This window comes from Schizosaccharomyces octosporus (assembly GCF_000150505.1).
Source record: "Schizosaccharomyces octosporus yFS286 unplaced genomic scaffold supercont6.2, whole genome shotgun sequence".
In the NCBI taxonomy this organism is placed as follows: domain Eukaryota; kingdom Fungi; phylum Ascomycota; class Schizosaccharomycetes; order Schizosaccharomycetales; family Schizosaccharomycetaceae; genus Schizosaccharomyces; species Schizosaccharomyces octosporus.
The window spans coordinates 1,865,895-1,891,827 of record NW_013185620.1 but is presented as its reverse complement, the minus strand read 5'-3'; the positions used below and the strand labels follow the sequence as shown (position 1 = coordinate 1,891,827).

Below are 25,933 nucleotides of genomic sequence, written 5' to 3'. Positions count from 1 at the left end.
TCATATTCTATAATAAATATGAGATACAGTTCTAAGCTTCAAGACAGGCTCTTCCATTACGATACTTACTCACCTTGCTAGCCTGCTAATGAAACTGTTTGTTTTTTAAATTTCGAATTTACAGTAAACGCCTTATGTTAATTACTAATTACTGATCATATCTAACAAGCATTCTTCTTCCATTGGACTTCTCGATTGTGTGTTGATCAGTTGCCATTATAACATTCCTACCAACATTTTCTCTCTTTACTTTTGTCAACATAGACGCCATTTTCCCCGAGGTTTTCAAACTGTTCTTGAATCAATCAAGATTAGTTTGGGAAGAAATTCCTGCCGTTTTTGTTTGTTTAGGAAATACCTGATAATCGTTTTCAGCTTTACGGTATTAAATTTCTTGGTTCAGTGATCGTCTGAACGGCATATATATAATAACCGGAAGTAATATACTGTTAACGTCTGGTTAATAAAACTCTATGAAGATTTTCGGAACATGCTTTGTTAGTTTGGCCTTTCTTTGGAGTTATCTTGCGTCAATAACTTTAGCGGAAAAGACGCTTCTCGTATGTATCAGATTAATGCCTTAATTGATCTCTTGTTTGGTATACTAACCATCACGATTATACAGAACTCAAAGTTTCAAGAACAGTGCAATGGTATTTATTCCAAATCCGAATCTGGAGGCTCTTTGAATCCTGCAATATATAGTATGTCTTTTATTCCTACATCTATTAATTGGTTATTCTAACGACTCAGTCAATTGGACGCAACCTTGGGATGTGGAAAACGAAATTGAAGTCTTGATCTTCCGTTGGAAAGATATACAGCAAATAGGAAAAACTAAAGAAAATAATGAGAAAGCGTATATTTGTGATTATGATGCTGCTTATACATACCATTTCTGTGAGCCTGAGCAAGTAGGCTTATATATTTGGAATGCTACTTCTGCAAAGACAGTTCGTTCACAAATTGTTTCTTCTTACCCAACCAACATAGTATACGATATAAGCCACTCTGGATATTACTGCATTTGGACACATTCACTAAAGGATAAACCATACCAGGCTCTCGTCAATTGGCAAAATGCGTATGGTAATCTACCAGCTTCTCAATATCCTCGCTTGCCTTTATCTGGCGGAATAACTATTGCATACAGTGCAATTTTGGCTTTATGGATGTTTTTTCGTTTTCAATATAAAAATTCCATTGTACCTGCTCAGCGTGTCTTGCTGTTTGTTTTTGTTTTTTCATGTATCACTCAAGCGTTAACATCTATCATTTTGGATACAAAGAACCTTCGAGATAGGACGAGTTTTACTTGGATCTCAGAATTTATAATCTCGGTAATATTCTCCTTGGAGAAATTGTTTGACTTTATTTTGTTGCTTGTATTTTCTTGGGGATATACGAGCTATTCTCCAAAAATTACTGAGAGATTAATGAAACAGCACAGTCTACCGCTAATCTTTTTGTTCCTTTCTTTATTTTCCGTCAAATTTTTTGGTATATCTATTCAGTCCATTCACCTTGGTTTATGGTATGGAGTCTTTTTAATCATTGCTGTGTCCTCCTCATTGGTATTGTTGTATCAAGCTTTATTATATTTTCCTACTACGCTTCAAGCGATGATAGAAAAAGAATTCGTCTTGTTGCATAACAATTTTAAAGTATTACGCATTTCCGCTACTATAACCATGATCTTGAATGCCGCTTTCGGTCTTGTTGCTTTTGCTCTTTGTTTCAAGACTAATCATTCTTCTTCATCCAAAATTTGGAAGTTCCGATGGTTTTTCATGGATGGTTGGATGGATGCCTTACATCTAATTTGTCTAAGTTTGTTAGCATTCTTATGGAGACCTTCTCCAAAAAACCGTGAACTTGATCCTCATGGATTAAATTACCCAGATTTTGATCCTCGTCTTGAGGAAGAACTACATTTGATACAAGAAGACATTAACCTGCCATAATTGGTATTTTAAAATCGCACGCACAAAGATGATAATAATTATATAATTAATGTATTAGATAAACCTAACTCATGACTTTTTCTTTATGGTTCATAGGGGCTGTTTGCCCTGAAGTTTGTTAAAAGAACAGGAAGGTCAGAGACAAGAATAGCATCCTCAATCCGTACTCCAATCTTATTTGGAATATAAATTCCTGGTTCAACGGTGAATATATTGCCTTTCTGAATATACGTATTATTATTTGCCGAATTTAAGTAAGTACTTTCATGTTCCTCCAAACCTAATCCATGCCCCAATCTGTGAATGAAATAATCACCGTAGCCTGCTTCACGGATAACATTTCTTGCAATTCTATCAACGCTTGCACATGAAGTATGGTTAGAATTTCCAAGGGCGTTAATTCCGGCAGTCTGTGCTTCAAAGACGGTATTCCATATCCTTTCCATTTCTTTCGTCATTTTTTGATCGTTCGGAATGACAGTTCTAGTACAATCACTATGGTAGCCTAAAAGTTCAGTTCCAATGTCAATCAAGGCGAATTCATTTTTGTTCAAGGTGCGTTCAGAAGGCATACCATGGGGCATAGCTGCCCGTTCACCAAATAAAACGATTGGACTGTCTTGGGGTGGAAGACCACCATAAACGAATAGTTTATTGATAGTTTCGGCCAAATGAAGCTCTGTTATACCGGGCTTAAGACATGGCTGAATAGATCGAATTACAGAAATGGTAGCAATATTTACCCGGAACATTATATCAATTTCTGCATCACTCTTGACTTCACGAAGACTAGATACATTTTGGGATTGGCCGACAACCTCAAAACCATTTTCTTGTAAGCCTTGAGCAATGAAGTTCCTTACCGTTCCATCGATCATTAACTTAGATGGTCCAAGGATGTCGTATAACACTTGATAGGGATTTTCATCCTCGTCCCATGTAATGTATTTTGCAGTCAATTTATTTCCAACCAGTTCTTTTGCGCGAGGAAGCTCAAATTTTGGAAGCAAAAAGAACACAGTCGTTTCAGAAGATTTGTCGTCGGCAAAAACGATGCCCAGAAAAGGACGTTCTGACAAAGACCAAGCATTGGAGGAGATATTGGCGTAGTAGTTCATAGAAATAGTAGGCTCCATCACAAAGGCATCGACATTTTCAGAAACCAGGGTAGATGCAAGTCTTTTACGGCGTGCCATAAATTCTTTTTCTTGAATGGCAATCACTTTATTGATCATTGGAGGGACATAGATCATAGAAGGCACAGCGCACTGATACAGTTCGTCAATTGGATTGACTGATGAGAGAAAAACATACTTGAATGATAAAAACCCAAATATTAATGAAAGTAAACCAAGAAAAACGTAGCGAACAAACGGCCGTTTTAGCAAATGCTTTGCTCGTTCAAACCCATACTCCAAATGCACCATTTAAACAGAGCGTAAAACGAATAGAATAATTATTACCAAAAAAAAAAGAATAGAGCCAGAAGAAAAGAATATCTAGAAATCTAAAAATAGAGGCTTCCGTTAAAACAAAGCAGATGTTGATGTTGGAAGTTGCAGTCCGTCATCGAAGCGTCAAAAGCAGAGAACTACCAAATAAGCTGTTTCAAAAGGCTATATTCTAGCTGTCACTATAGTAATTTCCTAAGTTTGTTTTTTGTCTTTTATTTTATTTTTTTTTTGTTTTGATTTAGAAAAAGTTTATGACAGAGTTAGAATGAGTTGGTACAGTTTATCCTCCTTTTACTTACCCATGTTACTCTGGGATTGTGCGATGTAAATATCATAAAAGTAGCTAAGTAAAAGAAAAGCCTGGGTCTATAGGATCTCGGAAACGCCTTCAGGGCTGATCTGATTATTATGAATTGCATTCTACCTACTTTATTGAATGTAGAAATAAACTGACTGGTAGGATGTAGGAAGATTATCTGAAGGAACTAGATACAGTAATCACTCTTAGTACTTTTTGCAAAAACTCAATGAATTCTGCTTTACGATAGCCACCCAAACATAGATCAGTGTTCGCTCGTAGATATGTCTTTCCTGAAACTTTTAATAGAAAGATTCGTATTACAATAAGCCTCCACTTCGATTATTTCAAGCGTAAGATTTGTTAACCAGAAAGTAGATTACTCAAAACACTTATACATACTGCTTGACGGCAGTAGTACATTTTTATTGTCTTTTGAAAACTCATTACTATTACAGAAAGAAAAAAAATTAACACATTAATTATTACAACTATAGAAAACAAAGAAAGTAGCTGCATCACATAGCTATTGGCAGTATTATGGTAGAGAGAGGAAATATTTGAGGAAGAGTACATACAAACCTATACATAATCATACAGCCAAATCAATTATATTTATCTAAATTTATATAACAGTTTTTGGGTAAGAGCAGGTCCCTATATTGAAGTATATGAGATTTAGCACAGGAAAGCTTGATAACGGTCACCGACCACCAAGCCGTCAACCCCCGCTACACCACCAGATAGATTTCATCTTCTACCAAAAACCACCGTCCCATAGAGAAACGACCGTCAAGAGAAGAAATATAAGTATAATGGGTTTGAGCATCAGCAAATTATTTCAAAGTCTCTTTGGCAAGAGAGAGGTAAGAAAAAGTGTTAGAAAGAGGACGGAGTTAACGACAATGATTCTGTATATAGATGCGTATCCTTATGGTTGGTCTTGATGCTGCCGGTAAAACAACTATTTTATATAAACTTAAGCTTGGTGAAATTGTAACCACTATCCCTACTATCGGCTTCAATGTAGAAACTGTTGAGTACCGCAATATTTCTTTCACAGTTTGGGATGTTGGTGGTCAAGACAAGATTCGTCCTTTATGGAGACATTACTTCCAAAACACTCAGGGTATCATTTTCGTTGTTGACTCCAACGATCGTGAACGTATCTCTGAGGCTCATGAAGAATTGCAACGTATGCTTAATGAAGACGAACTTCGCGATGCCCTTTTGTTGGTTTTCGCCAACAAGCAAGATTTGCCAAATGCTATGAATGCTGCTGAAATTACCGACAAGCTCGGTCTTCACTCTCTTCGCCATCGCCAATGGTATATTCAAGCCACTTGTGCTACTAGTGGAGATGGTCTTTACGAAGGTCTTGAATGGCTCTCTACCAACCTCAAGAACCAGTAAACGATTTATACAGCTAACTTATCCTCCGGAGGACGACTATCCTTAAACTTCTAGTTATGCAACCTATGATTTACTATCCCTGCATTTCCTATGCTCTTTTCCTTTTTGTATCGTTCTCGATTCTGCTATAGGCATCTGTGCCCATTGGGCTCCTGTTTTTGGAGTTTCATTGTGCCATATGACTCCAAGTCCTTTGACTTTTATAAGCCAGACATGCTCCGTATTTTAATGCTTCTTGTTGGCTTCCATACATAATTTGTTTATGTTCAATTTGATTAGTCTACATACGTACCAGCGTACCTGTACTGCAAACGAGTAGTTCAGGCTCGATTTTATGCAATACAAGGAAGTTCCTATTGGTTCTTTAGAATTTAGAGTATAAAATTATTCCTATCCAAGAAGCAAAAGTACTTATTTTTGCAAGACCTACATTTTTAGTCAAAATGGTTTCCTGTCACAAGAATAACTTTACATGTTCAGTGTGGGCAGTGCTTGATAATTGTATCGTTTCTGAAACAGGTTCGAAAGCCATTTATTAACCACTCGTTTGTGTAGCATTCTACTTGGTCTTTAAGCAATGCTGCCATGTGTGCGCCTTTGTCTGTCTTTCTTTTTGCGCATAATCGCCGAATCGTTAGCACTAGTTGTTTATCATGATACCTTATACATGTCAGATTCGAAATTTTATGCACAACGTGCTAATCTAGATGTGTACTGGTTAGTGCAGACTGTGCTTGTTAACAATTCCAATTTTAGACAGGAGTACAGTTGAGGTTGAATAAAAGTCGTGGACTGTGTCTTCCCGCCCTTATCAACGCATGTCGATGGAAGAGTTGCAAAAAGTATCGAAAGGATTTAAATCATAGTGTGGGAAGGTCTCAACTCGTGGTACTACTTTAGTATATCCCGAGATTTATGATTCCAGATACTTCTCATTAGAATGGTCCCTCCTCGGAGTTTATTCTATTGTTTTTATGTGCTTATATTAAGATACTAAATAACATATTGATTATGTCCGCACGACTTTTGTAATCTGCTATGGAGTAATAGTTATGAGACGTTCATGGTAGAAATCCATCTCAAACAACCAAGATGAGCAATTTGGCATAAATAGCTACAAACTACATAACGAAGAGTAGAAACTTTGGTTTTCTCTGCTTTCATGTACTGCGCATTTCTACTTTTTGCTGATGCTCTTTCTTTCTATTCTTCGCTTTGTGGAACTTGTTTGGGAAGTGCTACCCAGCTATATCTTTCGTAGGTGCTCTACACTAACACTAGTTTAATTTTATTGCCAAATCTTTTACTCTTTACTATTTCGCCTCTTGCCTACAAACCATATTTCCATAGAACAAACTTTTCTTCTTGTAAATAAACCGAATTTCTCGTAGGACGTTATACTGTTTTTACACGCCTGAACGTAATTCATTATTTGGATTTCTTCTAAAGATTTCTTTCTCGATGAACGCCAATTATAGTAGCTGTGTCTATATAAGAAGATGATGGCCCATGTAATTTACACAACAGAAACATATAAACGATGTTCACCTTACAGAAAGGTATAGCAAATCGAATATTTAACGTTCGGCAGTTCTCTGGGAGTTTGAGGAAGTTGCCCCGTCATCTTATTTCAAGGAATCTTTCTCAGAAATCCGGAATTGGACATGGCATCGGAAGTGTAATTGCTTTTTCGCGTCTTAATCCAATTGTTAAGAGCAATTGGGAGAAATTGAGATGGAATCAACGAAGATTTTATGCAGCAAACCCGAATGGAGGGACTTTTCGAATGAATTTAGGTGGAACACCAAAGCCTGGGGCAGCTTTGGAGGAATTTGGTACTGATCTTACTGCGTTAGCCAAGCAAGGAAAGCTTGATCCTGTAATTGGTCGTGAAGAAGAAATCCAAAGGACAATTCAAATTCTGTCGCGCCGCACAAAAAACAATCCGGCCCTAGTTGGCCCTGCTGGTGTCGGTAAGACCGCCATCATGGAAGGGTTAGCCACGAGAATTGTTCGAGGAGAAGTCCCAGAATCCATGAAAGAAAAAACAGTCATCGTCCTTGATTTGGGCGCTCTAATTTCAGGCGCCAAGTTTCGTGGCGATTTCGAAGAGCGCTTGAAGAGTGTTTTGAGCGATTTGGAGGCTGCTGAAGGAAAGGTGATACTTTTCGTTGACGAAATGCATCTTTTGCTTGGGTTTGGTAAAGCAGAGGGTTCTATTGATGCTAGTAATCTACTCAAGCCGGCTTTGGCTAGAGGAAAGTTACAATGCTGTGGTGCTACTACTTTGGAGGAATATCGAAAGTATATTGAGAAAGATGCAGCCTTAGCTCGTCGATTCCAAGCTGTCATGATAGCGGAGCCTTCTCTTTCCGATTCAATCTCCATTCTCCGCGGTTTAAAAGAACGTTATGAAGTGCATCACGGTGTACGGATAACCGATGACTCTTTGGTTACTGCTGCCACTTATAGCTCGCGTTATATTACCGATAGATTTTTGCCAGATAAAGCTATTGATTTAGTAGACGAGGCCTGTTCTTCCTTGCGACTGCAACAAGAATCCAAACCAGATGAGCTTCGCCGTTTGGATCGTCATATCATGACCATCCAAATTGAGCTTGAGTCTTTGAAGAAAGAAACTGATACGACTTCAATTGAACGTCGTGAGAAGCTTGAAAAGAAATTGTCAGAACTACGTACTGATCAAGAAAAACTTTCTGCCATTTGGGAAGAAGAAAGAAGCGCTTTAAATAATATCAAGGCTGCTAAAATGGATTTAGAAAAAGCCAGAATTGAGCTTGAACGAACACAACGTGAAGGTGATTATACTCGTGCTTCTGAGCTTCAGTATGCCATTATTCCAGAACTGCAGCGCAAGCTTCCAAAGGAAGAGGAAAATTTGGAGAACAAGAAACCTTCTTTGGTACATGACTCCGTGACCAGTGACGATATTGCACTCGTCGTCTCTAGAGCAACAGGCATTCCAACTACAAACTTGATGCGCGGGGAACGTGATCGTTTACTGCATATGGAACAAACAATCGGCAATTCTATTATCGGTCAGGATGAAGCTCTTCATGCGATTGCGGATGCTGTACGCTTGTCGCGTGCTGGTTTGCAAAGTAGTAACCGTCCTTTGGCATCCTTCTTATTCTTAGGCCCTACAGGTGTGGGTAAAACCGCATTAACAAAAGCCCTTGCGGAGTTTTTGTTCGACAGCGAGAAAGCGATGATACGATTTGACATGTCTGAATTTCAGGAAAAGCATACTGTTTCTCGTTTGGTTGGTAGTCCCCCTGGTTATATAGGGTATGAGGAATCAGGCGAACTTACGGAAGCTGTTCGTCGTAAGCCTTATGCTGTCTTACTTTTTGATGAATTGGAGAAGGCCCATAATGATGTTACCAACATCCTGTTGCAAGTATTAGATGAGGGATTTTTAACGGATGCTCAAGGACGAAAGGTTGATTTTCGTTCAACCTTGATTGTAATGACATCTAATCTTGGTAGCGAAATCCTTGTCAACGATCCTAGTACCACTGTTACTCCTGAATCGCGTAAGAAAGTAATTGAAATGGTACAAGGCTATTATCCTCCGGAATTCTTGAACCGGATTGATGAACAGATTGTTTTTAACAAGTTATCTGAAAAGAATTTGGAAGGCATTGTTAATGTTCGTTTGGCTGAAGTTCAAGAGCGTTTGAATGATCGTCGCATTCTGCTTACAGTAAGCGATAGTGCAAAGAAATGGCTCGCTGAAAAAGGATACTCTCCTTCTTATGGTGCTCGTCCATTGAACCGTCTAATTCAAAAGAAGATTTTGAACACGCTGGCTATGAAAATCATTCAAGGAGACATTAAATCCGACGAGAATGTTTTGGTTGAAGTTTTGAATGGAGATTTAGATTTTAAGACGTCAAAATTAGAATCAAAAAAATAATGTACAAACATCGCTCTAAAACTTGAGCTTGCTACTTTTAATGATATGACTGATATAATACCACATTTTAGATTACATTGGTAATGAAATACTTAATTTTGAAAGCAAAAGCTACTCCTACATAGAACCTACTCTAAACATTAAACTACACAAGCGTAAAATATTGTATTTGTAGTCTTTTATATATTTATAAAACCTGAAGTATCAAAATACATTAATACTATGATATTATTACCTTACTTATATGTCATCATAATCAGTCTACTTCATGAAGTAGAAATCCTGAAAACAACCATTTAGCTATTTTTGGAAAGGAAAACAAGAAACTAAAAACGAATGAATTTTTTGATTGCATTATAAAAAGCATATTATATATACCTACTCATTTATAACCGGATTTGTACAAAATGTTTGGAATCAGTAAACTGTTGATAATTTGGCATGCCTTATGGGCATATCTTTTAATCCCCAATAAGGAAGTTGCTTTGACTGAAGTCGATACGGATGCGATTTATGGTATGCAAAGTAGAGTACGATCACTATTCCCGGTCATGACAGAGCAAAGTGATTACTTTTCCAACTACAAACTAAACCTATATCGTGCTGAATGTCCTCTATGGGACAACGATAATGCTATGTGTAGTAGTCAAGGATGCGCCGTGGACACACTGGGAGAAAACGAGGTTCCTAATATCTGGAAACAATTGAGTGAATTTGAACAACCCTCAAAGAAAAATGAAAAGGAGTGTAATTGGGAGCATGATTCTAAGTTAGATTACTGCTATTTAGATGAGGTGTCGTCTGGACAGGAATGTGTTTACGTTTCGCTTGTCGGAAATCCTGAAAGGTTTACAGGCTATTCAGGGGATCATACAGCTACTATCTGGCGCACTATTTATGAACAAAATTGCTTCGTAATAGATGATGATGAAAGCTCACAGGAGAAGTCAAAAAGAGATTCCTTCTATAAGCCAGGCATGTATCCATTTCAACTCACTCCTAAAGAGGATGATATCATATCAGTTTCACCATCCATTGCTTGTCAGGAGAAGCGTATGCTAAACAAGATTATTTCTGGTTTTCACGCTAGTATCTCTTCTCATATTTGTGAAAACTATTATGACGCCGAACGTAATCGCTGGACCCGGAACTTGGAATGTTGGTTAGCCAAAGTTGGAAACTATCCAGAGCGTATTGAAAATATTTTCTTTAACTATGCTCTTTTGCATCAAGCATTTGTAAAAATTGCCGATCAGTTGGAAGATATGGAATACAATAACAACACATTCTGTCCAGATAATTTAGCAATTGATGCGCGAACCAAGTTAGCTTTTGATAATCTGGCTTTTCAATCCCAGCAGGATAGGAAGGTAATAATGAGCTCCAAGTTATTTTCCGACGAAGAATCTCAAAGATTTAAAGAAACTTTCCGCAGACATTTTCACGACATTTCTCGCATTATGGATTGCGTTGGTTGCGATAAATGCAGACTTTGGGGAAAATTGCAAATGACCGGATATGGAACTGCTTTGAAGCTTCTTTTAGAGTCTGAGACTCACCTTAGTGACCTACGCCCATCAGAAATCGTTGCTTTGGTCAATACCTTTGATCGAATCGCTCACTCTGTGCAGTCGTCTTTCTGGTTTCAATTAAGAAGAAGAGCTGACCTTTCTGTTAAGTTTCTGCAATATGTTATTGCTCTTTCTTTTAAAGCACCTATGCGTGAAATCCTTTCCTTCTTCACTGAACAGTTGTGGTACATCTTTTATGCCATCCTTTATATATGCAATGTTCCAAGATTAATCTAATTTTTTGCTTTCATTTATTAAAATCCTCTACTTCCCTTCTAAAAAGCTTTGAATTTTGAAATTTTTTGGTATAAATAAATCCTTGGGGTGGTATTGAAGTTAACTTCAACCAACTACTACGAATGATAATAACAAGTAGAAAAAGTACTTTTTTCTTGAAGGTATGTCAACTTAAAAGATCGTTTCATGGATGGAAATAAGACCAAATATGATGACTAAAATTGGTCCGTGTTACTGAACGGGATTAAGACCCCGGATACGAAGATAAACCCAATTATATATTGCTGATTTTGTTTTTCATTCTTTGAAAAGAATCTTCTTTTAACTTTAGCTCTTTTACTAACGTTTTTAGAATGCTGGAATAAGTATGGATAGTTTCACCATGAATTGGTAGTTAGTATTTAGTTTCATGTAACATAGAAAATGGAATTTATTGGATGTGTATGATAGTCTTTGCATTGCAAAAGTATGGTGTATGTATCTGTAGTTTTGATAAAAAAATATATAATTTTTTATCCTTATTGACAACCAAATAAATGCTTTGCATTTCGTACATCAAAACGAGGATGGGAACAAGTTCAAAATGAAGTTGGTAACATTCCCTAACTGACTTCTCAAGAACGAAATCTACATATACAACCGTCATCCATGTCAGACATTGACGATGAAGAGTTTGAACAGCTAGGCCTTACGGCTCTTGAGCAAGTCGAAAAGACAACGACTTCTGGGAATCGACCTCAACCGATCATTCCCCAAAAGGTTTCAAGAGTGACAGCTCATGCGATCCTTGTGAATTATCGACAGGTACGAGTGCAACGAGAAGGGATATATACTAACTGATGAACTACAGAAAGGAAATCCTTTATTGGTAAGATCAGCACATTGACCTAAGTACTTTGGGAGAAACTAACAATCAAGCCTAATGTTCGGAATGTGCCTTGGGAATATGCAGAGATAGTTCCAGACTTCGTGATGGGAAACGGGATTTGCAGTTTATTTTTAAGGTATTATCTAGTGCTTTTTTTATGCGTAGAGGACTTGTTCATGCTAATGTGTTTCTCATGGTAGTTTAAAATATCATCATCTTCATCCTGAATATATTTACGGAAGAATATCACGACTAGGAAAGGCTTACAATTTACGTGTCATGCTAGTTCTAGTGGATGTCGAAAATCATCAAGCTTCTATCCAAGAGTTAGTGAAGACTAGTATCGTGAATCAGTATACGTTGGTTCTTGCCTGGTCGTCGGAAGAAGCAGCAAGGTATTTGGAAACTTATAAGGCATACGAACATGTAACTCCTACTTCTATTATGGAAAAGCCGTCAATGGATTATTTAAGTCAAGTCCAGACATGTCTTACCTCTGTCCGTGGGATTAATAAAAGTGATAGTTTGACTCTCCTTTCTCAGTTTGGGTCTCTAAAAGGTGCGTTATCTGCCTCCAGAGAAGAATTAGAACAGTTGGAAGGTTGGGGTCCTACCAAAGTAAATCGATTTTTGGAAGCTTCACAGCAACCTTTCATGTCACGTTCAGTGATTAAGAATCCTGGATCGTTGTCGAAAGATATTTAAAATTCAACTTACGAAATTGCATCAATAGACGATCGTTTTTCTACTTCAACCTAAATTAAGTACATACCATCTCTTTTACTGATAATTGCTTTTAATTTTATTGTAAAGAATATTATGCGTACATTAATTTCCCAAAAAACCCGATGTATCTAAAATGTAAAAGAAATGTTAGGTAAAAGTCAACGTGACCAAAATTTTTTTGAATGCATGTTTTTGTAACAAAATCCAATCAAATAAAGAGTGAAATTTGAACGTGATATGCCGCATGAAAACCGTCAAACTTAATGTTTTCGCTGCCTTCTTTTCATACGTTTCTGCTGAATAATTCGAGCAACCTTGGCCTTTTTCTCCTTTTCACTATCATCGCCAGATGAGTCTTTTCGTTTGCGTTTCTGCTGTTGAGCTTCCTCTTCTTTCTTTTCTCGCATTTGTTTTGCCTTTTCGCGGAATGTAATTTCTTTTTCTTGGCGGCGCTTGACTACTTTGATATTTTCAATGGCAAACTCAACAATCAGTCTTCTTGGACGATCATTGAAATCTACTGTAGGCATTTCTGGTTCAGGGAGTTTATGAGAACGTGCCCATTCAATTTCATCTTGGATTATCTTACGAACAGTGACTTCCCTGCCATTTAACCAGCGCAAAGCCATAAGTGCGTACTTGTGAGAAACAAATTGTAAAAAACCATAACCTTTGGATCTACCTGCACCTGATTTTTCCAGTTCGACCTTGGCTTGTTTTAAAACACTACCGTTTTTACCGCGTTGTATGGATTGACCTTTATCGCGAGATTTTTCTTCATCAGAAAGGTCTTGACGTAGTCCCTTTTCAACGTCTTCTTTAAAACAGCGAATAGCTTGACGACCTAAGAATGCCAACATTTTGTGGTCAATGTGGCGAGACATATTTCGAATCGAGAGTCTATTCAAAGACAAGTGAAGAGTAGGATTAGTCTCTAAGAGCTTCTTACGCTGGTTAATAGACATCGATCTCAATGATTTGTCAGTGTCTGATAATTTATCGAAAAGAGGATGACCTGGACCAATACGTCCTTCGTTCAATAAAAACAAGTGTCTTCTATCCACTCCTTTTCCTAATTTCAGTTTTCGCTCGGCTATACTCTTTTGAGTAAGATCTCCAGCTTCTTCTCTAGTAACGGCTTTTGAAATATTAAGAAGACGACCATTCAGCAAGAAACGAGATGCCACAGTGTCCAAATTCATATTTTCCTCCACTAACACCGAAGGCAAAAGACGTTGTTCAGCGACAGTGGGATCGGATTTCGGTACTTGGGCAGCCAATTCAAGACAGTCGTTGCAGTCTTTTTCATAACGAAATTTTACAAAGGCTCTGCCTAATGGTTTATCAGTGACAGGATCTCTGACTATTTTCGCATAAGCTAATGGCCCAAATTGACGGAAATGTTGGTATAATTGTTGTTCGGTACACTCAAAAAGAATATTACGAACAAAGATTGTACCTCCTAAATTTTGCTTCGGCTGAATTACTTCATCTTCGGATTCGGAATTTTCTTCTTCAGTAGAAGATGTGTCTAATTCCTCTTTTTCACCAGTTTGCAAGTCTTCTTCATCACTATTTTCAGGCACAATTGAAGAATGCTGAGCAGCAGAGTTAGTATCTGCATCCTTTTCCATTTCTTCTTGATCACTTTCATCGTTCTCTTGAGCAGGTTCATCATTATCTTCCTGTGATGTTACATTCGACTCATAAGCATCCTTACTCAAAGCCCAATCAACAGCAACAGGGCGGCCATCAAGTTCTGTACCATTAACAGCTTCCATGGCTTTTTGAGCAGCTTCACGGTCTTGCATCCATACAAAAGCGAAACCACACATTCGACCGCCAGCTTTCGTGGGTACTCGAATTTCTCGGATCTTTCCAAATTTTGCAAAGTAGGGTTCCAAATGGTTTGGCTTTTTAATTGACCAAGGAAGATTTCGAATAATCAAGCGAGGACGGTTATCTTTTCGAGGTCCCTGTGGTTTTCGATTACTGACTTCGTTCAGCTCCTTTTCTTTGTCCTCAGAGGGAGCCGTACGTTTACGATGGGCAGCATAATCTATACGCAAAATTCTACCATTGAGTTTTCTATTCTTTAATTCTTGAATGGCGCGTTGCGCATCCTCCACCATGGAAAATGTAACGAATCCATAACCACGATTTTCCCCTGTTTCAGGATTGGTGACAACTACTGTGTGCTTTATAGGACCGATATCTGAAAAGAAATTCGAAAGATCATCCTTTTTTGTCCCAAACGCAAGATTTCGCACAAACAATGTGCTGCTGGTAGTCATGGTTCAGCGACAATTGTATCTACAGCTGAAATCCTCATTTTTACATGAAAGGGATAATGTGGTGCAGTGAGCTCTTAGTCTTTGGCATTATTAGCTTTATCAATATTTAGCACTGGTTTCCGTAATACCATTTACCGTATAGCAAACAATTGGCTCGATACTTCCTTCCTGTGAAGGTGAAATGGAAATCGGCAGTTTGTTGATTGTTTTCAATTTTGCTATGTAAGCAAATTATGAGAGTTACTTTTCAATTTGATTGATTCCGTTTACCTGTGTTCTACGACAAAAAGGAAAGCAAACAAAAAACGGTACGAAAAAAAAGACGACACCAGCAGGATTTGAACCTGCGCGCGGAGACCGCAATAGATTTCTAATCTATCCCTTTAACCACTCAGGCATAGTGTCTTAGTTGCAAATTAGTAGCTTAAAACTGATTTGTACTCGTCTGAAATACGAATTTATTGTTTGCTTTATTTGTCGAAAACAGCACGATGGTGTCTTCATAGTGTCAGTTTCTACTCACTTTTGAACTCTTTCAATGAAGTTTTTGTATGGAAGCATGTAGGAAGAAACACCAATTCTCGTCGATCATTGCAGATGAGTATCTGAGTCGTTGGTACCGCGGTTGAAGACAATATGAGAATTTGGGGTGCTGTAGACTTTTCTTTTTCCTTTTTTCTTTCATAGACAAAGCTGTTTAATGAGTATTATGTAAGAAAATCATAGCCCAAGCTAGAGGAATTTTAAAAGATTGGACCCAACGTAACAATGCTTTCCATTACATCTAAATCAACTTTCGCTGAGCAGCTGAGCTAAGAACCGTTAGATGGGCAGGTTTCTTCCCAAATCTTTGACAAAATTTAGAAAAAGTTGTGTCAAATAATGAGTGTTTGTGATTGCTGAAAATAACTGCGAAAATCCAACGTCAAGGTTCTATAGTTGGATAGGTTCTTTGTTTACTTTTTGTAATACGAACTTCGTTTGGATTATACCATTACTAAAATCCATAGTGAACCCACAGTGTTGAATAATCGTAACGAGGATATGACCAGTCGGTGACATAATGTCGCTGCTTTATGAAATTGAGACATGCGAAAAGCCATTACCAAGATTTTTTTTCATTCCTATCTTTGGTTTTAGACAGATTTTACTCAAAACATTGCCTTTCTTTAGAAACAAGGAACGATTCCTTTTTTTAAAGATCTCTGAACGGTGGAAAAGATTTCTACAGACTTTTCTTGGTAATTCTAGTTAATTTCGAACTAGCTATAAATATTTGTGTTCTTTTGGTTTTTGGTTTGCCATTGCAGAAATGAAGAATAAATACAGTCCTGTTTCAGATTCTGACGAGTCTTTTAAAACGCTCATTGATGAAAAATCAGATATACATTCTTCAGAGGGTACGCCTCCTCCGTATTCAGGTAAGATTTGTTGAAATAGAAAGGAACAAAAGAATGTCAGTTGTATCAATTTGTATAATTCCAGCGACTCAAGACTTGTGCTGTAAACAAACTCGACAAACGCTCCATCCCTTCTCAAACAACAAAAGCATTCATCACTAATACATTCATTAGCTCCGAACAAATTTATTGATTTAGAAATGGCTGATGGATCTGCTCAGCATTCTGCCCAAGAGTCCACTAACAACGCTGGATCGGATTCGAAATATTCGAAGTGGATTATTATCATATATCTCTTTTTTTTTGCATCTCTTGTGTATATTGGGGCTTATGGTATTCTTCTCGTGATGTTCTTTTATTTCAAAGTTCCTGTGAGGGCGCAAGACCTTTGGGGACTTTTTGGCGGATTTATTGGAGCGATATTATTATTTCTCTGTTGTAAGTTATGCTATCTTTTATTTTTACTAACTATTAGCAATTTCTCAAATTCCTAAAGAATGGTTCAAGCAAACTGGTAGAGTGCTGTCCAACATGTGTGTCGCAGTAATATGTACGGCTTCTCTGAATGGTGTTGGTTTCGTCGTCTATTTTAATGTAAAGAACATAATAGGATTTGAAAAGATGAACGATATTGCTTTCTATGGTGTCTGGTTTGTTAACGTTGCCGTGTTTGTTTTATTTTGGAGTATGTCTTATAACCTGCGAAATATTCTAACTGTTCTAGTAAATCCAATTGCCCGTGAACGATTTAGATTATTAGTCATTGATATAGGAAACGGCGCAAATGCCATAGGAAACGGCATAAGAAATTCTGTGAATCGTGTTTTTGGTATGTACACTACGTAAATGCTTCCTATCATAGAGCAATTATTAACCAAGTTAAAAGGAACAAATCAAGGAGATGAAGTACCTCAGAACGAAGAAATCGCCCTTCAACCTCTTGCTGAGCAAAGTGGTGAAGTTTGAATTTTAACGAACCTGGTTTACGTTTTTATAATTCGCATTTCCTTTGGAAGTATTCATGTCAATATTGCAGTCCATCAACCTTGCATTCGCATTATCCTCCAAAGTAAGCATTATCTTAATAAGACGGCTTAAGGTGCTTTTGTCATTCACTCTTTCATGAATCTTTTTTATTCCTCACGCAATATCGTTGTTTATGCTTTGTGAATAGAATTGAACACTCTTTTTAATGATTGTTTAATTACTTTAACGAAAATTCTTCCGTGATTAACTATAACTTCAACACAGTGTCGTGTAATTGCATGTCTTTAATAAATGTAGTCAAGGCCGGAATATCGCAATGTCATCATCATACAGAAGAGTCTTTAACTACAAAATGTAAGAATGTCCTTACTGGATCACAACTGAACTTGTAGTAATCTTACCGACGGGAACAGATGTTTATGGCTATACCTAGACAAAAACAGCACACCAGTTCCCGCTCGATCACTGCAGTTAAGCGACCGAGGGTCTCGTTAGTATTATGGTTGGAGACAACATGGGAATCCGGGATGCTGTAGGCTTTTTCTTCTTGATTTTTCCTTTTCGTTTTTGGAATTCTTAATTATTGCTTCTATATAACTTTCAAACGCCATAGTTCATTCGGCGAGATTACGCGTTGACCTCGTTCGACTGTTGCACAATGCTACTGAATAGGTAACGATCCAAATGTACAATAATAAATCATCCGCATAGGAGAGACATAAATGGAACGTTCAATTATAGATATATGTTCACTCTTTAAACTTATTTTTGAGAATAAAATTTTAAGTAGCCTAGTTGCTACCAAAGCAACATAACATAATGGACACCGATCTTATTCTCATTCTTTGTTTCCTTAATATGGGAATTAGAAATTAAGATGATGGAGATTAGTTTCCCGAATTGAAGCAAAAGTTATAAGTTTGCAAGTGGGATATTCGATGATGCTGCTAGCTTTTTCAACCATTCACTTAAGAAACAAGGAGAACATTGGCGCTGGCATTCATGGAACCAAATTTCTGCAGTGCTTTAAAAAAAGCCGTAGCGTTAGCAAAAAGAGGGCTGTTCTGGGAATCGAACCCAGGACCACCATCACCCTAAGATGGTATCATACCACTAGACCAAACGGCCATTATTAACTTAACCTACAAATAAGAAATATTTGCGATGTATAGAACTACATGGCCAAAAAATTTAATACCATGAAAACCTGCGTTCCAAATTAGCAACTAAATTTTATGCACATTGAGTTACTTAAAGGCTGCCTCATTTGACCTTAGTAGGCAAGCTTTAATATATATACAATCGTAGTATATGGTTCTTATGAGAAAAAAAAAAATTGGCAAAAGAACAAAGGCTTTTGTACCTTAAAATAAAAGTAGTATCATTTTATATTTTTATTTATTGATTAAAACTTCAAGACACTAAGCCGTCGGTCACTACTCTTGTCTTCCTAGAATATTAAATAATGAAGTGGGTTTTTACCAACCATTTCGAGTATTTTGGTTCTTGACAAACTATTCCTTCAAAGTAACCGACATGGCCGTTTGGTCTAGTGGTATGATACCATCTTAGGGTGATGGTGGTCCTGGGTTCGATTCCCAGAACAGCCCTCTTTTTTCAATCACCGATCATCTGAATTTGATGTTCGCTTCATTAGGAGCCCTATGATGCTTTAGTATCTTAGCATCACAGGAGAGCCTCACACGATTCTTACGTTTAGTATTACTTTATAGTCTAAAGAAAAATTTGCGGTTTATATTTGAATATACGACTTTAAAAGACAATTGTTGCTGGTTAGCTAAAGTAGTAAACTATTGTAACCTATTTACTAAGGAAAAGTGGGGAGGAAAACCAGAGAAAAGCAGAGCTATTAAATTGCTAATGAATGATAGAAAAACAAGATTAAATTTAAGCACCAGTAGCAGGGAAACCACAAGCGATCTTGAAGGAGTCATAAATGAGCCATTGAGCACCAGTCAAAGTACCAATCATCACAATACGCATACCAAGACCGTTCCACAAGCCACCAAATCCAATGTTCTTGTAGATACGAGAAGCAGCAGCACCGACACCTTCACCAGGCTGCTTGGAAGAGTTAAGCTTAGAAACCATAGTATCAGCGGGATGGCTAATGATAGCGCAAAGAACACCAGCCATATAACCACCAGCGAAGGAAATACCAATCTTTTCACCCTTGCTGTATTGGTTCTTGGGCTTACCAATGTAGTTGTACAAGCTTTCGACGATCTTTTCAAAAGAAGCGAACTTCATCATAGTATAGGGAATTTGACGGAACCACAAAGGAGTAAGACCACGGTAGAGAGTACCGAAACCTTCAGAAGAAACAACCTTAGACCAAGCCTCACGAGTAGTGTTGGCAAAACGGGGAGTAGTAGTTTGAACACGAACCTTAAGAGCTTCCATAGGGCACAACATAACATCAGCTAACAATTCAGCAGAAGCAGAGGCAGCCAAATAGACACCGGTACGGTAGGTGTGAGCATTTTCGGAACCAACGATCTTTGAGTATTGAGTCTTGAAAACTTCGTAGAAACCATATTTACCCAATCCTTGAAGGGAGTAACCAAGGAAAGTAGGGACACCACCAGTGAAGAGACCACGCATACCTTCCTTACCAAATAAGGAACGCAAACCAGCAACGTTGCTGGGATAAACGTTAGGGTTTACTTGTCTACGGCACTTAACAACATCCAAGGGAGTAATGGCAGTGTGGGTAATACCACAAGCCAAAAGACCACCCAAAGAACATAAACCGTAGTACTCGGGGGAGTAAAGTTGAAGACCCTTCTTTTCGGGAATTATGGGGGCAGCGACGTTCGACATTGTTTCAATGAAAAGATGTAGAAGCAAATGAGAGCTAGGTATTACTTACGAACGAATGTATATTCAGTAAGGCTTTAAAAACGATTTTTTTTGTCGTTTTTAAAGAATAATTAGTATTTATTTTAAAGGAATGGAATTTGGATCACTAGGAGATTGAAATTAGAACAATCTTCAATTTGCTCCAAAGAGGGGGGTGGTTTGTAGAAGGTAGAAGTACGGCACCTGTGCGAGAAAGAAATCTTTCCGCGCGTTACGGAACTTGACTGTTTCGCCCATCCTCTTCCGTTGGCTCGCTGCGATACGCTCTATCCCACTCTGAATAAGAGCTTAGCGTACCATGATCCCATTCCGTATGCTTAATAACGTAAAAATGATTCAGACAAAATTTGTCGTATAATATGAACATTTTTACTATACCTGCAAGAAAGTTCTGAGTATAGAGAAAAGAATTTATAAAAATTTTTGAAATGATATATTTCCTGATCTTGCTGCCGAATTTTGAAAGGTAGCTGATTACCCCAATACTGCGACCTATTCAACACTTTACTCCTACAGTGCTTTCCAACGATTTTTGTATAGGTATTAAATAAATTAATAGAATCTATAATTTAGAGCTTTATTTAGAATTATTCTTTTAACTTATAAACCAGAAAATCCAATACTTCCAACGTATACTGTCGACAAGACTTTACACTCTATTAAATTAATTGAGCTGTGACAACAACCAGAGGAAGGTTTTAAACCCTGCCCAAAACAAGTTTGGTAAAAACATTACCATTCCCAATCCGAGGGTGTTTCAGAGGCCCAATTAAACTTGTCACGTATTGTTTTACTGAACAATTTCTCTATAGGAACTTCTTCTCGTCTGCTAAATGAAAACGTAAGCCGTGGGTCAATGTAGTTAATTTTACTTGTCGTTAAAGCCGTCGTCTTGTTTTCATCTTTGTCAATCATTTGCGTACGCATCACCTTTATACGGTCGTTTAATTTTGACAAGCGGCTCTCCAATCGTTCCAGCGTTGCACGTCCAGGATGTACTTTCGTTGTTCTGTATTCAGCATCCAACACTGCTTTCAACTGATCCGCAGCCGTTAGTCGCTTTTCTAACTCATCGTCAGGAAGCTTGCCTTTCGGGTCTTCAGCCATGATTTTTTCGTTATCACGTTCAAATTTTTTCTTGATCTTTTCTTTTTCTAATTCATAAAGTAATTCGTGATGCCTTTTAACCCATTCATCATCTATACCTTCTTCTCCTTGTACCAATTCCGGCATTTTTTTGGATAGTTTAGGTTCTAAACTTAACATCATCCTGTGTAAACGAAGTCTTTGATATTGCAGAGCTTTGATTCGTTCCTCATAACGTTCCATCTGAACGTCATGATTTTTCGTAACAGACCGCTGATGGTTACATAAAATTGCTACAGTTCTGTTGGCACGATTGTAGAATAAGACCTTATCAGCAAGAGATAAGTTCTTTGGCATTTTCTTCAATTCTTCGTTCATCGTATGAGATGCGTTATATGTACGAAATACCTTGGCTGACAATCCATCCATCAGACTAGTAAGGTATTTGTTCAGTGTGTTGGTGGTTAGACGATCGAATATCAAGTCCCCTTCCTTTTTTGGAGATCGTTTAAAGATTCTCAGATTCTTAAATACTTGTGGGTCTACCTCAACTTCGTTGTAATATCGAATTGAATCTTTACCTAAAAAGTCAAAAATGACAATGTTAGGGGGTTTAAGACTAACATGCTCATATCTTAATGAACAGCAACCGACAGTATCTGCTTCGTCTTCACCTTTTTCGTTACCGGCACGAAGGGCAAAAACATCAATCAAATACATAGCTGTTCCTCGTTGGCGCTCCACTGTTAAATCACTTTTAAGGTCTTTAGTATAACCTTTACGGATATCATCGATATAATCTTTTAGTTTTCGAGATTTCTCGTATTTCTTCAAATCACTTTGTCCCTTTAAAGAACTTCCAGCTGCCAAAAAGACGTATTTTACATTATTATTAACATTTTCATGCCAAGTAGCCAGCCATGTAACTGTGTTATCGTGTCGTACTTCAGCCCAATGATGCCCTGGCAAAGGTTTCGGAACAGGTGCTTCTTTACCAATGTTGATCGTAATTTGTTCTGGAAAAACACGTCGCTTTAATGAACCCGTCTTAGGATGATTGCCTCGACCACGGAAAAGTCCGGGAGGTTCAATGCGGAAATTACCAACACGCTCCTTACGGCCGTCCAGAATACACCATTTATAGCTTTCTTCTTCCTCATCTTTTTTCTTTTTAGCTTCCTTCTTTTGCTCCTTCGGCATATTCCGTTTTTCTTCTCTCTTTCGCTCAAAGTAGTGAAACATTTGAGAAAAATCACATTTTGAAAATTCCTTAATATTATGTTTAAAATTACATTCCTTACACACAGCTAGAAAATCGCGGAAAAAGTTTTTCTGGAACGTTGGATTTTTTGCATGATCAGTTTCTAACATAGCACCAAAAAATCCTGCGACTTCCTCTGCTTCCAAAGGAAGATCTACTGGTTTACCATCATAGTAAAGTTTGACGTCTTTAGGAAGTGGTTCATAAGGAGGAGCGAATAATACACCACTATGCTCCAGAGTCGACCATTTTTGAGTACCATCAATGTTTCCTTGTTCCCACCATTTAAAGTCTTCTTCTTCTTCTTCTTCCTCGTCATCGTTGGGGGAACGATTTCGAGAAGTAACCGCACTGGATTTAGGCGATGGAGATGGAGGCCCGCTTTTTAGTGGAGTTAAATCTCGATCATCCATTTCTTCTTTCTTAACAGTGTTACCATTGGTTTTCTTTGATTCCTTAGATTTCCCTCTGGCTGCTCTCGGTTTCGCTTTCGCTTTGGCGTTTAATGGTAGGTCATCCTCATCTTCTTCCTTGACCTCTTGGTCTTTTTTACGCGTCACTTTTTTGGTTTCATTGTTGTTTTTAGTGCGTTTAGACGGAGGCTTATTCTTTTTCTCAACAGGAGCTCGTTTACTTCCTATAGGAACGTTGTCTTCCTCATCATCGCTTTCAGTTTTCACAGACTTAGCTTCGCTTAAGGGAAGCTCCTTTTAAACAATGGTTAATTAACGAAGCAAAACCTTTACACATACATCAAAACTTTCATTTTCATCGTCTGACTCTTTAAGATTAATTTGTCGGCCAGTGTTTCGACCAGATCGCCTCCGTGCTGAAATAGAAATAGAATCCGAATCTTTTCATATGTTATTACAAATCACAAATGAAAATGTGCGTATTCTTACCTGATGAAGACATTCTTCGATGTTCGTGTGTTGTGAAGGGAGAGTTTATTACTACACGAAGTCAGTGCTGGCATGGCAACCAAGCGACATAACAGCATAAACAAAAGGTGCAAGAAAATATTTTATCAGACGTTATAATGTACACTGTATTAGACAAAAATGGTTTCTTTTCAAAACTAGAACTGTATGGTCCTAGGAACAAACTATTCTACAGCTACCAGCAAGAGATAATTGAAGGGGTTTCTTAAGCCTTGCTCTCCCAAAAAGTTAAATTATTCATCATGATCAATATTCGTTACTTTTTTTATTCATTAAATAGAGATGTACGAATAGGCATTACTCATCAATTAGAGTCTGGATAGATGGCGTAAAAGACTGTACTACTTTACCACCAGTGATCATACCTGTAGTCATAAATGTAAATTCAAACTTACCATGCTTTTCAGCTAACAAACGAAATGCCGAAAGCTCAGTAAAAGTGCAACCTCCAAGGAAGAAAACAAGGATTTTCCTCTTTTTATCCGTTCCTCGAGTAAACGTTCGGGAAAAGCTTCTATCCTGTTGTTTGAACCATTTATCTACGTACTCCCCAGGAAGACTTTTCAACCGCGGAAGCTTCTCAGGATTGTCTCTATTCTGCAGTATATCATAAGACATGTGCACAGACAAGGGCCCATATCCACTATAGGTATAAGAGATGTCTAAAGGATGTTGTTCATTCACTTCCTCATCAATTAATGGATAGTTGTTCAACCAAGTAGTATAGGAGAATGACCTTTGCAAAGAAATGTTACTTGAAGGTCTAACTCGTAACAACCCAGCGTCAATCAAGCATTGAAAAGTCAATATATTTTTATAGCCATAAGTTTGAACAATTTCTTTTCGATAATAATCGATATCTCTCTGCTTCAATCCAGTTGAAACGATGCTAGCTAAACAGAGTATACGGAAAATTTCTTCGACAGGCACATCCATGTATATCAGTTGATCTAGCAAAGGAAATTGACTAGAAGGATCAACACCAGATACGAGTGATTGCTGTATCTGCAAAATCTTACGAAAATTATTACTTTTAGTATGCTGCATCATTAATTCAGCGAGTCCAGTGTCTAGTCGTTAGTTAATTATCATGAAAGTTGCTATATCTTCCACAAGAACATACGTATATTTAATGATGTGTGCTCCGACTGCAAAGAACCCAATTTTGACACGAAATCGCGTATTTGATTCACTGTTTTAGCTTGGCGGCGGCCTTCGTAGTCACTCGAAAGTTTCCTAGCAATTTTTCCCAAATGAGACCCGATACAGTTGAAGTTCACATCTTTAACATCTTTAGTAATGGTACTGTATGACGAACTTAGGGAAAACTTTTTATGCGATCCGGAAGACAAATTCTCATTTCGGCTTACCAAGTTAGGGGGAAGTTTAACATTCACTTTAGGTTATGTTAGTAAGATTTTTAAAATAAATACTCACTCTGTTCAATTCCTAGTATTTCATCTAAGAGACCAAAATACGTTAACTGAGTAAGAAATGGGGTCACCCAATCCATTGAGCGATCCATAATCAAGACACTATCGTAAGAAGTAGACAATTCGTAAACATCTTTTCTTGCATTGTTTATGGACTCTTCTTGATACCATTTATCCCATATTTCGACGAGCTTAGCAGAATTGAAACCACGACCCGATGCCCGTGGAAAACGACCGTTATAGGATTCAAAGTTAACCAGGGCACTGACAGAATGCTTTAATAAGTTTTCTTCCTTAACTCCAGGACCTAATTCTAAAGAAAAAAGATCCTCATCTAATGGTACTACATGTAGCGACCATTCCATAATAACCAGTTCACCGAAAACACCCTCTTCTTGCAGAACGGTCTCAAATAAAACATTTGTACCAGGTAATAAAATTACAGTGTTTTCTGTCTGGTTCATATCCTGCTGATGCTGTCGGACATGAGCAGATACTAATTTGGCATTCTCATATGTGGGTCGGCATAAATATATCACTTTTTGGTCCAACTCTTGAGGTATATTACGATCAAACCAAAACACTTGAGGAATTCCATGCTCTTGGAGGGTATTAGTCGTAATAATCTGCCCTAAAATACCAGATAATTCTCGCTCTAGTAATAAACTCTTCTTTCCCGCAATCTAAAATAATGTAAGCCAGTAGATTCATACGTGAAATTAGCTTACAGAATCTATTAGGTCCAGTAAATAAAACCTGGCTGTTTCTTTTACGTCCTTGCTCATTGAATCATATAGTTGGCCCAAAGTGGTAAAAGTGTGGAACACAGTTCAGCTCAAATGAAACTAAGCGGATGCCTTCGAATCTTCCTTCCTTTCAAGTTAATAAATTATGGCATCTTCAAGATTTTATTTTCCTACAATGTTTGATGCTACTGCTGTCCACAAAGTCTTGTTGATTAGCAAAACAAACCGAATTCACCTAGTAAAAGAAGCTTAAAATACAATGATAGACGGTCCTATTTTTGATGATAGCTTTTTGAAAAAATATTAGAGACTAACTTGGCAATGAGTCGAACGAAATATATTCATTTACGATTAGGCCATAACACGATAATGTTAGTTTCAATTGAAGCTATATAATATACTTTAATTTAATTATGTATCGAATATAATGG

The 25,933-nt window shown here is 37.6% G+C and overlaps 11 protein-coding genes and 4 non-coding genes across 15 annotated transcripts; 8 read left to right on the top strand and 7 right to left on the bottom strand.

Annotated features, from left to right (window-relative positions):
* Positions 1-473: 473 nt before the first annotated feature.
* On the top strand, positions 474-1,964 carry SOCG_00285 (seven transmembrane receptor-like protein; the record flags this gene model as incomplete). The annotated part of the gene is made up of 3 exons (XM_013162705.1): positions 474-560; positions 626-704; positions 754-1,964. 3 exons carry the CDS (start codon positions 474-476, stop codon positions 1,962-1,964), a joined length of 1,377 nt encoding a protein of 458 aa, XP_013018159.1.
* An 83-nt stretch (positions 1,965-2,047) lies between these two features.
* On the bottom strand, positions 2,048-3,391 carry SOCG_00284 (X-Pro dipeptidase; the record flags this gene model as incomplete). Its single annotated transcript, XM_013162704.1, has 1 exon — positions 2,048-3,391. One exon carries the CDS (start codon positions 3,389-3,391, stop codon positions 2,048-2,050), a length of 1,344 nt encoding a protein of 447 aa, XP_013018158.1.
* Positions 3,392-4,430: 1,039 nt separating this feature from the next.
* SOCG_00283 (ADP-ribosylation factor) lies at positions 4,431-6,149 on the top strand. Its single transcript, XM_013162703.1, has 2 exons — positions 4,431-4,582; positions 4,638-6,149. Exons 1-2 carry the CDS (start codon positions 4,532-4,534, stop codon positions 5,127-5,129), a joined length of 543 nt encoding a protein of 180 aa, XP_013018157.1. The 5' UTR covers positions 4,431-4,531; the 3' UTR covers positions 5,130-6,149.
* Positions 6,150-6,608: 459 nt separating this feature from the next.
* SOCG_00282 (hsp78-like protein) lies at positions 6,609-9,197 on the top strand. The gene has a single exon (XM_013162702.1). It carries the CDS (start codon positions 6,670-6,672, stop codon positions 9,067-9,069), a length of 2,400 nt encoding a protein of 799 aa, XP_013018156.1. The 5' UTR covers positions 6,609-6,669; the 3' UTR covers positions 9,070-9,197.
* A 123-nt stretch (positions 9,198-9,320) lies between these two features.
* SOCG_00281 (ER oxidoreductin Ero1a) lies at positions 9,321-11,288 on the top strand. The gene has a single exon (XM_013162701.1). The coding sequence runs from the start codon at positions 9,477-9,479 to the stop codon at positions 10,875-10,877; it is 1,401 nt and encodes a 466-aa protein (XP_013018155.1). The 5' UTR covers positions 9,321-9,476; the 3' UTR covers positions 10,878-11,288.
* Positions 11,289-11,413: 125 nt separating this feature from the next.
* Positions 11,414-12,593, top strand: SOCG_00280 (DNA repair endonuclease Swi10). The gene is made up of 4 exons (XM_013162700.1): positions 11,414-11,681; positions 11,728-11,745; positions 11,796-11,881; positions 11,946-12,593. Exons 1-4 carry the CDS (start codon positions 11,526-11,528, stop codon positions 12,448-12,450), a joined length of 765 nt encoding a protein of 254 aa, XP_013018154.1. The 5' UTR covers positions 11,414-11,525; the 3' UTR covers positions 12,451-12,593.
* Positions 12,482-14,821, bottom strand: SOCG_00279 (RNA-binding protein). Its single transcript, XM_013162699.1, has one exon. It carries the CDS (start codon positions 14,763-14,765, stop codon positions 12,732-12,734), a length of 2,034 nt encoding a protein of 677 aa, XP_013018153.1. The 5' UTR covers positions 14,766-14,821; the 3' UTR covers positions 12,482-12,731.
* Positions 14,822-15,088: 267 nt separating this feature from the next.
* On the bottom strand, positions 15,089-15,170 carry SOCG_16293. The gene has a single exon. It is a non-coding gene; the product is annotated as a tRNA-Ser (tRNA).
* A 683-nt stretch (positions 15,171-15,853) lies between these two features.
* SOCG_00278 (uncharacterized protein) lies at positions 15,854-17,907 on the top strand. Its single transcript, XM_013162698.1, has 5 exons — positions 15,854-16,186; positions 16,340-16,603; positions 16,641-16,850; positions 16,890-16,994; positions 17,052-17,907. The coding sequence occupies exons 1-5, from the start codon at positions 16,078-16,080 to the stop codon at positions 17,129-17,131; spliced, it is 768 nt and encodes a 255-aa protein (XP_013018152.1). The 5' UTR covers positions 15,854-16,077; the 3' UTR covers positions 17,132-17,907.
* On the top strand, positions 17,572-17,691 carry SOCG_16292. Its single transcript, XR_001203001.1, has one exon. It is a non-coding gene; the product is annotated as a 5S ribosomal RNA (ribosomal RNA).
* Positions 17,908-18,208: 301 nt separating the features above from the next.
* Positions 18,209-18,280, bottom strand: SOCG_16291. Its single transcript has one exon. It is a non-coding gene; the product is annotated as a tRNA-Pro (tRNA).
* Positions 18,281-18,690: 410 nt separating this feature from the next.
* On the top strand, positions 18,691-18,762 carry SOCG_16290. Its single transcript has one exon. It is a non-coding gene; the product is annotated as a tRNA-Pro (tRNA).
* Positions 18,763-18,879: 117 nt separating this feature from the next.
* SOCG_00277 (inorganic phosphate transporter) lies at positions 18,880-20,266 on the bottom strand. Its single transcript, XM_013162697.1, has one exon. It carries the CDS (start codon positions 19,994-19,996, stop codon positions 19,061-19,063), a length of 936 nt encoding a protein of 311 aa, XP_013018151.1. The 5' UTR covers positions 19,997-20,266; the 3' UTR covers positions 18,880-19,060.
* A 235-nt stretch (positions 20,267-20,501) lies between these two features.
* Positions 20,502-23,385, bottom strand: SOCG_00276 (DNA topoisomerase I). Its single transcript, XM_013162696.1, has 3 exons — positions 23,285-23,385; positions 23,135-23,235; positions 20,502-23,089 (listed from the first exon to the last, which is right to left on the bottom strand). The coding sequence occupies exons 1-3, from the start codon at positions 23,295-23,297 to the stop codon at positions 20,768-20,770; spliced, it is 2,436 nt and encodes an 811-aa protein (XP_013018150.1). The 5' UTR covers positions 23,298-23,385; the 3' UTR covers positions 20,502-20,767.
* Positions 23,386-23,398: 13 nt separating this feature from the next.
* SOCG_00275 (vacuolar sorting protein Vps33) lies at positions 23,399-25,875 on the bottom strand. The gene is made up of 4 exons (XM_013162695.1): positions 25,485-25,875; positions 24,761-25,439; positions 24,447-24,719; positions 23,399-24,393 (listed from the first exon to the last, which is right to left on the bottom strand). The coding sequence occupies exons 1-4, from the start codon at positions 25,539-25,541 to the stop codon at positions 23,621-23,623; spliced, it is 1,782 nt and encodes a 593-aa protein (XP_013018149.1). The 5' UTR covers positions 25,542-25,875; the 3' UTR covers positions 23,399-23,620.
* Between the last annotated feature and the right edge of the window lie 58 nt (positions 25,876-25,933).

Bases quoted from the DNA above. Each gene is read 5' to 3' on its own strand.
- SOCG_00283 (XM_013162703.1), top strand. From the start codon at position 4,532: ATGGGTTTGAGCATCAGCAAATTATTTCAAAGTCTCTTTGGCAAGAGA. The intron at 4,583-4,637 runs GTAAGAAAAAGT...TTCTGTATATAG, and splicing joins GTCTCTTTGGCAAGAGAGAG to ATGCGTATCCTTATGGTTGG.
- SOCG_00282 (XM_013162702.1), top strand. From the start codon at position 6,670: ATGTTCACCTTACAGAAAGGTATAGCAAATCGAATATTTAACGTTCGG.
- SOCG_00281 (XM_013162701.1), top strand. From the start codon at position 9,477: ATGTTTGGAATCAGTAAACTGTTGATAATTTGGCATGCCTTATGGGCA.
- SOCG_00280 (XM_013162700.1), top strand. From the start codon at position 11,526: ATGTCAGACATTGACGATGAAGAGTTTGAACAGCTAGGCCTTACGGCT. The intron at 11,882-11,945 runs GTATTATCTAGT...TTCTCATGGTAG, and splicing joins ATTTGCAGTTTATTTTTAAG to TTTAAAATATCATCATCTTC.
- SOCG_00279 (XM_013162699.1), bottom strand. From the start codon at position 14,765: ATGACTACCAGCAGCACATTGTTTGTGCGAAATCTTGCGTTTGGGACA.
- SOCG_00278 (XM_013162698.1), top strand. From the start codon at position 16,078: ATGAAGAATAAATACAGTCCTGTTTCAGATTCTGACGAGTCTTTTAAA. The intron at 16,187-16,339 runs GTAAGATTTGTT...TACATTCATTAG, and splicing joins TACGCCTCCTCCGTATTCAG to CTCCGAACAAATTTATTGAT. The intron at 16,995-17,051 runs GTATGTACACTA...CCAAGTTAAAAG, and splicing joins TTCTGTGAATCGTGTTTTTG to GAACAAATCAAGGAGATGAA.
- SOCG_00277 (XM_013162697.1), bottom strand. From the start codon at position 19,996: ATGTCGAACGTCGCTGCCCCCATAATTCCCGAAAAGAAGGGTCTTCAA.
- SOCG_00276 (XM_013162696.1), bottom strand. The intron at 23,090-23,134 runs GTATGTGTAAAG...ATTGTTTAAAAG, and splicing joins ATGAAAATGAAAGTTTTGAT to GAGCTTCCCTTAAGCGAAGC.
- SOCG_00275 (XM_013162695.1), bottom strand. From the start codon at position 25,541: ATGAGCAAGGACGTAAAAGAAACAGCCAGGTTTTATTTACTGGACCTA. The intron at 25,440-25,484 runs GTAAGCTAATTT...ACATTATTTTAG, and splicing joins TACTGGACCTAATAGATTCT to ATTGCGGGAAAGAAGAGTTT. The intron at 24,394-24,446 runs GTATGTTCTTGT...ACTAACGACTAG, and splicing joins GCACACATCATTAAATATAC to ACACTGGACTCGCTGAATTA.